This window comes from Ipomoea nil, unplaced genomic scaffold (genome assembly GCF_001879475.1).
Source record: "Ipomoea nil cultivar Tokyo-kokei standard unplaced genomic scaffold, Asagao_1.1 scaffold0688, whole genome shotgun sequence".
Classification (NCBI taxonomy): domain Eukaryota; kingdom Viridiplantae; phylum Streptophyta; class Magnoliopsida; order Solanales; family Convolvulaceae; genus Ipomoea; species Ipomoea nil.
Genome location: NW_017617116.1, coordinates 5,594,287 through 5,603,786, shown reverse-complemented (window position 1 = coordinate 5,603,786; position 9,500 = coordinate 5,594,287). Strand labels below are relative to the sequence as shown.

Here is a 9,500-nt window from a genome sequence, read left to right as displayed (position 1 = left end):
ATAGCGGGAAGCCGTTGGCTATGATTGTAAATGTGTTATCAAAATCTACATTTTTTTAAATGAACAAGAAAGAGACTATTTAAAATATATATATATATATATATATATTAATCATTCCAAATAAGTAATATTAGGATGATGTTGCATTTAACATAGAGTTTATTGGTAAAATCCGGTAAAATGGAGTTAATTGTATGATTTTATTGAGTTTGAGTTTGTAATTGGAGGTTTTTTAAAGTTTGATGGGTTAATTGTTATTTTGATAAGAAATATAGGGCTTATTTAATTTGACATTTATCTCACTTTTTTTTTTTTTTTGATAAGTGTCAAATAAGCCCTCAAACTAAACTGAAATATGTAATTAAACCCTTGAACTTTAAAAAGTTCTAATTAACCCATTTTTACCTGTTTTTACAAGTTATTTACAGGTTAATGTCATGTCATATTGTTGTTGTTGTTGTTGTTACTTTTGTTTTTTTTTTTTTATTATCAAAATTAAATAAGCTTTTCCGTTTCAGACACCATTGTTGCATTATTGCCATCGCCCACCTGCCACTACTCCATTTGCTTATCGACCTCGTTGCCTTCTGCGCTATCTACATGATTGCCTTCTTCCAAAGACAGCCGATGGCATCTTCCAGCCTGGAAGAAGGCATCAACGGCCTTCTTCTAGATTTGGATGAAAGCAACAACGGGCTGCCTTCTTCCAATTTGGAAGAAGGTTGCTGCCTTCTTCCCAGTGTTCGGTGAGCTGGTGATAGCTAGCGGTGGGTAGTGGTCATTGGCGAGAATGGCGGACAATGAATAAAATTTAGAAGATTGTTTTAAATTTTTTTTAAATTTATGATTATTATTATTAATTAATAATTAAATTTAATATAATATATTATTTTTAAAAAAATATGTGGAAGCCACATCAACATAACTCGCTAAATCAACTTGAAGGCAACCTATAAAATAGTGTTAATTGCACTTTTTTTTATAAGTTTAAAGTTCTAAATTGGAACTTTTTGAAGTTAAAGGGCCTAATTGCACAAATCAATATAGTTTGATGACTTATTTAACCCTTATCTTTTTTTTTTTTTTTTTTTTTTTTTTTTTTTTTTTTTTTTTTTTTAAATCTTCACTCCTTATATCGTTTAATGCTTGTATCTCCATTATGTTTATTTTTGTTACTATAATCAAGTTCTGGTTGTTATATAAGAAATTTATGGTGATCTTCCTATGAATGCATGGTTTATTGATCTCTACGTTCTAAATTAATCTATAGGTTTCTCCATTGCAAGTAAAGACCTTGGATAATCCACAATTGCAGCAGGTTTGTTTCTGAAAAATCTACAACTTATTAGCATCATATCCTCTCTAAATCATCCTTAGAATTGTATATTATATTGAAAAAATTGTTAAAATGACATTTTAAGTTGGGTTTACATCTGATTTGAATCGGTTAACATAAATTCGAATTTTTAAAAGGTTTAATTTGATGTATTATAAGGTTGATTACACCCTTGAAAGGATGGGGTTTGCAAAGTGACAGATTAAAAAAATGAAATTATATATATATATATATATATATATATATATATATATATATATTTATTTATTTATTTGTGCGTGTACTACAAGCTTGCAAGATTTGTATGTACTTAGCTTTATTTTTATTTTTTTTTAATTATTTTATTATTTTATTGTAATGTGATAAGAAAGTGGAGTTAGTATTGCAAGGATGTTAAAATAGTGAAGAAATTACAAATTTAATGATATGGAGGTAGGATTAGTGAGATTATTTCAGGAATAAAGATAGCCTAAGCTCAAAATAGATAACGAGTTAATACAAAATTGATTCTGGAATAGTAAAATATATTCATTGAGTTGGAAAAATGAAATTAATTACATTTGGGAAGACTTTTAAGTATAGTCATTGTCCCATGTTAAAAAGAAATAGTAAAACTAGACTAGTTTAAATACAATATAATTCAACTTTCAAAAGAATTATAATGATCTAACAGACTCTCTTTCACATACAGGATGCAAAATCGTTCATAAAATCCCTTTAACTTAGCAGCTTGCATATTTGAATATATACTTTCTTTGCTTCAAACAACCTGCTAGACATAAGCAATTTTATCTCGGATTTCAACTGTATAGGGGAAACCACTGCCCCTAATTCACAGTCTTTTGGTCCCATTCTTCTTCTCCGAGAAAAATCAGTCTGAACAATCCCTTATATATGCTTTAAGGGAACATTTGATTGGTGAAGTGAAGTGGGTAATGGGTATGTTCTTGATCTGGGTTTGGAGGCTGAAAGATGGGACTTAAAGACTGTGAGATAGGGGGTGTGGCTTCCCCTATATAGTTGTAATTCGTGGTAAAATTGCTTAAGTTTAGCAGGCTGTTTGGATCAAAGAAAGTATTATTCAAATATACAGGCTGCTCCATTATTATTGCTGCATTTTGCTCCTGCTGCTGTTGTTGATGTTGAAGGGTTTGAAGGTTATTTTCTGCTGCAAATCTGTTGATCACTATCTGGGTTTTCACCATCGCAAGTTCTGCTTCAAGAGATGACACCTAAAAGAAGAACAAGATTTACGTGATTCAGCAATGTGTCTGGTCTGTCGATCTGTTGTTAATATTATCTTTGTACCTTTTGTCCAAAGGCCTATCATTGTCTAGTACATATGAAACATACACAATATAATTTATAATTTATAATTTACCTGTTGCTTCAATGCAAGAATTGTTGAGACACATCCGTAAACCGGGTCCGCCTGCCTGGCCTCCGCCTCGAACGAGATGGAGATCACGGCGCCGGGGCGGCGGTCTGCTGGGATGTGCATGAGGAGTTTGGAGACGTTGCTAGCCCCGAACACCCGGTGGATGGCGGCGAACCGGGCGGTTCCCTCATCGGGGTCGAAGTAGGGTGCAAAGATGCACTCCGGGACACATTTCCTCCTTAGAAACTTACATGCACCACAAGGCCCGCCTCGGGCGGCGCGGGACTCCGACACCGCCGCCCGCCCCGCAGTGTAGTTACGCCTAGGGGCGGCGGTGGCAGAAGAGGAAGCGCCACCGCCTTGCGGGTAAGCGGCGTCCGTGTTAAGTATACCGGAGTTGATCGATGAGGAATTGAAGTAGTTGTGAGAAGAATCCATCAGTGTATATGAGGGAAATGAGAATAGTTTAATGAGTATGGAAATTACAAGAGAAAGATTGCATAAACTAATTAAACTTATGTTTTTCTATAACTAAACAAATACAAAACTTCTATAAATACCAGAAAAAAGAACCAAAAGGGCACCTAATTCTCGTGAAAGGATTGGCAAAATGAGTGACTTATAAGGTTGGTGAAGAAGAATGTATAGTAAACATGTAATATACCGCTTCAAACCATTTCATTTAGATTTGGTTTTGCAAATTGGGTTGGGAAAACCATTTTTCATTTTGATTTTCGGAGCGTAGTGTAATGATGGTGTGATTCTTGTTGACACGTACCACATCAAACACAAACTCTACATGTAATATCTGTCTTTAACGTACAATGACGTAATTATACTGACATTTAGATAAGGACGGTGAATAGTTTTTACTCTCTTTTAATGTTCACGCGAATAATTAATCATCTAATTACATTATTACGTGTATATTGAAGAGCATTAAATGATGTTAGTAACATGACAAAAAAAGAATAAGAAAAAAAATGCTTATTATGTTTATGCCCTTATAATTCACAATTTGTTATTTTGTTTAATTTGATATGATCAAAATGTATTCCATAATATATTGGTTTTCTTTTAGCACAACATTCCTATAAATGCCTTACAACAAGACATTATTAAGGAGTTGTTATACCGTGGATCAGGTCCATCTTGGCCCTAATCCTAAATTAAACTATTTATAAATTATGTATTTTTAGTATTGAAATTGTGAACTCTAAAATATAAATTGTGTTTATAAGTCAAAACACATAACAGATGTAGAAGGGAATTTGTGAATGCAATATATCGTCATCAAATCTTAATCTGTTAATATTCTGTAACTGCAGTACTTGAAAAAAACTTGTGAGGGTAATCAATTACATATATGTTAACATTTTTGTGTTTGTAGTATACAAATTGTGAACATTTTGTATGTAAATTGTGAACATTTAGACCGGAATCTACCTTGCAAGGTGACCTGAATTGACAAAATAAATTGCGTCATATAACTGTGTAGGTCACGGTCCATGCAATAACTATTGGTCATATCACTATCCAATCGCACAATCGTTATACCCTGCACTACGGCGCGCACAGCACTGTGCGCCCTGCGCCTCCTAAAACGACGTTGTTTTGGGAGGCGCGGAAGGGAGTCGACGTGATTATTGTATTTGTTTATATCATTATGTGTATTTATTTATACAATTATGTGTATTTTTTATACAGTTATGTGTGTTTATTTATACAATTATGTGTATTTTTTTATACAATTATGTAAAACGACATCGTTTTGCATCAGGGCGCACAATGCAATGCGCGCCCTGGTGCACGATATAAATTGCCCCAATTGCATTGTAAATTGGGCTTTGAAGGATGTAAATAGGCCTAAGGGGTATTGGGCTTTGAAGCACCAAAAGTTGGAATATGAGCCCAAAAGTTGGAAAATGAGAAATATGAATTATGAAAGCCGTCCGGGAAGCTCAGAAGTGGAGAGTTTGAGCGGGGCGCGTGAGTAGAACTCACAATCTTCACCTTATCTGCCAAGCTGAGCAGCGAGCAATGGCCTCCCTTTCATGGTGGCCAGCAACCCCCTCCGCCGCCGTTTCCACCGCCACCAAGGCGGTTTATCTTCCTCCGCCGCCTTCGAAAGCCACAAACTGGGCGAGTTTCCGCGGAAAGGAGCACGAGAAGCTCGTAGCTAAAGCCAGGGGCGGTTTGATCAACTCGCCGCGCGATTCGCCGAGGAAGATGAACGGAAATAGTGTCCGGTGCCAAGCGGCGGCCGAGCAGAAGATGACGCACGAGGGCTCGATAACGGAGTCGCTCTCCAACGGCATGTTCAGGGTCCGATTGGATAACGATGACGTCATTCTAGGTTACATTTCCGGCAAGATCCGGAAGAATTTCATCCGGCTGTTGCCCGGAGACCGAGTCAGAGTCGAAGTCAGCCGTTACGACTCGAGCCGAGGACGGATTATCTTCCGGCTCCGCGGCAAGGACCCTAATTCATAGTTCCGGGTCACGGGTTTGCGGTTCGTATCTCCTTCCACAAATTGATAATGTTCAAAACAATGTAAACTTTTGGTATAACAAGTAATTATTACTTATTCATTGCAATTTTTGATTTTATCTGTTGAAGCAAAATTTCGTTTTTAAGATTATTCACTAATTATCTGTGCGTTTAGATACAAACCCCCAATTTACTGTTCAATTACTGTATCAATGCAATGGGTTTGTTCACATAATTGTCAACAGGGCAGTGAGTGGTAAAGGTCCAGATTTTCTTTTAGGTCATTGTTGAATGTTGATGCACAATGGCATTATATTTGCAGGGTAGTGGAAAATGCAGCAATTTTCTTGAAATATGGAAAAATGAAAATGAAAAAACAGAGAAATGAAGTAAACGACCCCTTATTTACATCTTCTTCCAACCTCTTCTCAAAGCAAGATTGGAATGTGAGTAGTGTGGCTATAGTGTTGTCCTATTCTCATAGCAACAACACACATCTATGATCCTCTTGTATAATTGAGTCCTAATATACAAAGTATTACTCACAACAAGAACCTTAGCTAATGCATCATATCATCCCAATTTGCAATTTAATTTACCCAAGCATTCATAACAAGAGAGCTCAATCCAAATTCCTATGTGAATCTATCTACTCATACTTTGGATTGAAAAACAAACACAAATTGAAAGTGAATTCATTACAAACACGTTTGAGTTGAAATAAATGTAGAGTAAGTAAAGAAAAACTTAGCTTTGATTAGTTGAGAAATTTAATATATGATTTGGAAAAGAAAGTGGATTGGAATTACAAGTTGAAATATTGAGCAATTTGATAAGCGCTAATTCTTATTATTTTTCTGTGCATAATTGATATTATGATTTTATGTTAATGGGAAGCTAAGTATGTGCTTATTTGATCCCTTTATGTCATTTAGGTGATTTAGAGGCATTAATTATAACATCAAGCAAGTTGGAGCTCAATTTGATGTGAATCTTGACACAAAGACCTGTTTCAGGAGTCATGATAGGATTGATAGCCCAAGTAATATCTTATATCTGGGTTTAATTAGGCTGTATTCTTAGGGCAAATTATTGTGTGGACGATGGTCCACACAATGTTATGTGGACCATAACAAAAAGTACATTTTTAATATACTTAAATGTACATTATTTTTGTACTGAATGTACATTATACAATATAATGTACATTCAGAACAAAAATAATGTACATCCCCTGAATAAAATGTATATTATTTTTATACTGAATGTACATTAGTTTTGTATTAAATTTACATTATTTTATAGTAGACAAAATATGATCCACACAATAATGATTGTATTCTTAGGGATCATCATGGTTTGTTTGTTGCAGCCCAATCAATGTCGTGGAAAGGAAAGGGTTATTCTGAGTGAAGGAAGCTTAAGCAATTGGGATTAGGTGTTTTTAAGTGTTTTAATTGGCGATGCCCATCTGATTCACATTTTGTTATGCCAACCAAATGAAAACAAAGCAAAGTGAGATCCACTAATATAATACGGAGTAATGCATATGCAATGGTCTATTGAGTTAGAGAAAAAGAAATCCACTTAGATCAATAATGTGTAGTACTTCGAACCCATAATATTCGTCGTCAGATAATAATAAAGTCACAACTAACAAAAGTGAAATCAACTTTAAGGAAATGTGACTAATAAAGTGATAAAAGGTTTTGATGATTTAACATATTTTATATAAATATATACAGACATACACACACTTTCTTAATTAATTACATGATATTATCTATAAATTTGTTTACTCATAAATTGATTGATCTGACCACCACCATTTTATAATAAGATATCATGAAAACTCCAATACAAAAAGAATATAATAATAATAATAATTAAAAGATAAGTTTAAGAGAACAGTGCAATGTGACTGGATAATTTGTTCTTTATTGGATGACAAAGATGCACGGAAATTATGTTCCTTTATGATAATTTATAAATCATATAAAAGAATTAATCTGCATTAAAAAAAAATTCAACTAGTAAAATTATGATACAACAATTATGTTTTTCCTACTCTTCTGCTCTTTTTGGAATAGATTATTTGTTTTACAGGATAACGGACAGCGGATTGTGTTAGTAGGTTTTACCCGCGAATTTTATTAGTTATTTATAAAAAAAATATTTAATAAAATTAACTGTTTAATATTAGCAATTAATTGGTAAAAGACACAAAAAGACGTTAATAATAATAATAATAATAATAATAATAATAATAATAATAATAATAATAATAATAATAATAATAATAATAATAATAATAATAATAATAATAAATATTTATTTGATTTATAAATTTATAATTTTATATAAACATAAATGAATGAACATACGTAAATATGAAGATAGTACTATGAATGAACATACGTAAATATGCATATAACATATCTACAGATATAAATTTAATTAAATTAATAAATATATTAATAAATATAAATTTAATAACAATAATTTAACTTTTTAAAAACAAGAATTTTTAAAAGTTAAATTTAAAAAAAAAAAAAAAAAAGCTGGGCCAGCGTGATTTTAAAAAAAATTATAAAAAATAGTTTTCAATTGCCTGCCTTTTTTATTTTTATTATTTTTTTGGAAAGGAAAAATAGTTTTCAATTGAGAATGGCCGTCAATTTGCATCCACTCTCAATTGTCTATCTTTTTTTTTTTTTTTTTTTTTTTTTTTAACTTCTGACAAAACTTTGGGGTATTGCAGGAGAAAGATTTCTCCAAAATGCAACACTCCCATTTGTTAAAATCTCAATAGGCAAAATTTTCTTGTTCCAAAAGCTTGGTAAAATCTCCCTTTTGGAGATGCCCTAAGAACGGAGCGCGCAACAGGGTTACATGCATGGTCCACACAATTAGGTAGATCATACTATTAAATAATGTACATTCAATACACAAATAATGTACTTTTTGTATATTAAAAATGTATATTGTATTCAGAGAAAGTATATTATTTGAATACTTGAGAGTATATTATTTTGTATAATGTACATTCTGTACACGAATAATATTTTTAATATATTAAAAATGTATTTTTTTTTATTATGATCCACATAATACATGGTCCGGACCATGATCCACACAATAATTTGAGGATATAATTAATGAGACTATACTTTCCATCTCATTACCATTCCTATTTAAAATACTAGTCAGATAATAATAAACTCACAACAAATTAAAAGTGAAAGGACTTAACAGCAATGCACCATTAAAAATCGGATAAAATTGAGATGATTTAGCATGTTTACATGACCCATTCATGTTTAAAGTTTATAAGGATATATATAATAAGAAAAAATTAAAAATTGTGTGATGAATAATTAAAATAGATGGTACTTTAGACTTAAATAAAAGCAAAAGAATATTTAATTTAGAGAAAGTATAGAACATATATTACTTTGTAATAGGGTTAATAATACTTTTTTTTTTTAAAAGCAAAAGAACACTCCATGCTCAAATTATTATCTCCAAAAATGTTATTTTCTCGATTGAGTTTATGTGATACGCTCACTCTGACGTAATATATCTTATAAATTTTGGTTATCGGTAAGATAAGCAATTTCAACTCGATTTTATGCAAATACAACAACAACAACAACAACAACAATAACAACAACAACAACGATAAATAAAAGATTTGTTGAGCGGAAGCTTAGATGACCGAGCTCAACATCTTGCCATCAAAAAGTTATATTGACTACTATTCAAATATAAGGAAATAAAATTACGTTCTTGATATTAGTTATAATTTTTAGTATAGTGAATTAAGTACTTAATCTGACAATATAATTAGTAACAGAGCAGTCAACTTAGAGCATCGACAATAGAGCATAATATGGGGTTAATGTAAGATGAAATAACTTGGGTGGGGTTATTTATAGATGTGGGGTGGGGTTAATTAGAAAATTTTTCTCCTGCAAAGTTTGAAAAGAATGACAGGAAACAAAAAACAAAAACAAAAATACAAAAACAAAAACAGAACAAAAAAAAAAAAAAAAGCTACACAGGCTGTGCGCGTTCTTGTGGCCACACGGGCACGTGCAGTGCACGCGCCCGTGTGACGTGTCAAGCGCACTGACAGCGCGCCTGACGCTTTATTTTTTTTATTTATTATTTTTTTTAAAAAATTCAGTTTTGTTATTTTTTTTATTCTTTCTTTTTTTTTTCTCTCCCTTCCCATCTTCTCTTTTCTAATCACTCTTACAATATCCTCATAATATTCCTAACTGATAATGATG

At 32.3% G+C, this 9,500-nt stretch overlaps 2 protein-coding genes across 2 annotated transcripts; one reads left to right on the top strand and one right to left on the bottom strand.

The window, feature by feature from the left end:
• Nucleotides 1-2,235: 2,235 nt before the first annotated feature.
• On the bottom strand, nt 2,236-3,152 carry LOC109175446 (LOB domain-containing protein 20-like). Its single transcript, XM_019324705.1, has 2 exons — nt 2,718-3,152; nt 2,236-2,568 (listed from the first exon to the last, which is right to left on the bottom strand). Exons 1-2 carry the CDS (start codon nt 3,150-3,152, stop codon nt 2,236-2,238), a joined length of 768 nt encoding a protein of 255 aa, XP_019180250.1.
• A 1,525-nt stretch (nt 3,153-4,677) lies between these two features.
• On the top strand, nt 4,678-5,352 carry LOC109175309 (translation initiation factor IF-1, chloroplastic). Its single transcript, XM_019324558.1, has one exon. It carries the CDS (start codon nt 4,755-4,757, stop codon nt 5,205-5,207), a length of 453 nt encoding a protein of 150 aa, XP_019180103.1. The 5' UTR covers nt 4,678-4,754; the 3' UTR covers nt 5,208-5,352.
• Nucleotides 5,353-9,500: the final 4,148 nt, after the last annotated feature.

Bases quoted from the DNA above. Each gene is read 5' to 3' on its own strand.
- LOC109175309 (XM_019324558.1), top strand. From the start codon at position 4,755: ATGGCCTCCCTTTCATGGTGGCCAGCAACCCCCTCCGCCGCCGTTTCC.
- LOC109175446 (XM_019324705.1), bottom strand. From the start codon at position 3,152: ATGGATTCTTCTCACAACTACTTCAATTCCTCATCGATCAACTCCGGT. The intron at 2,569-2,717 runs GTAAATTATAAA...TTCTTCTTTTAG, and splicing joins TTCTTGCATTGAAGCAACAG to GTGTCATCTCTTGAAGCAGA.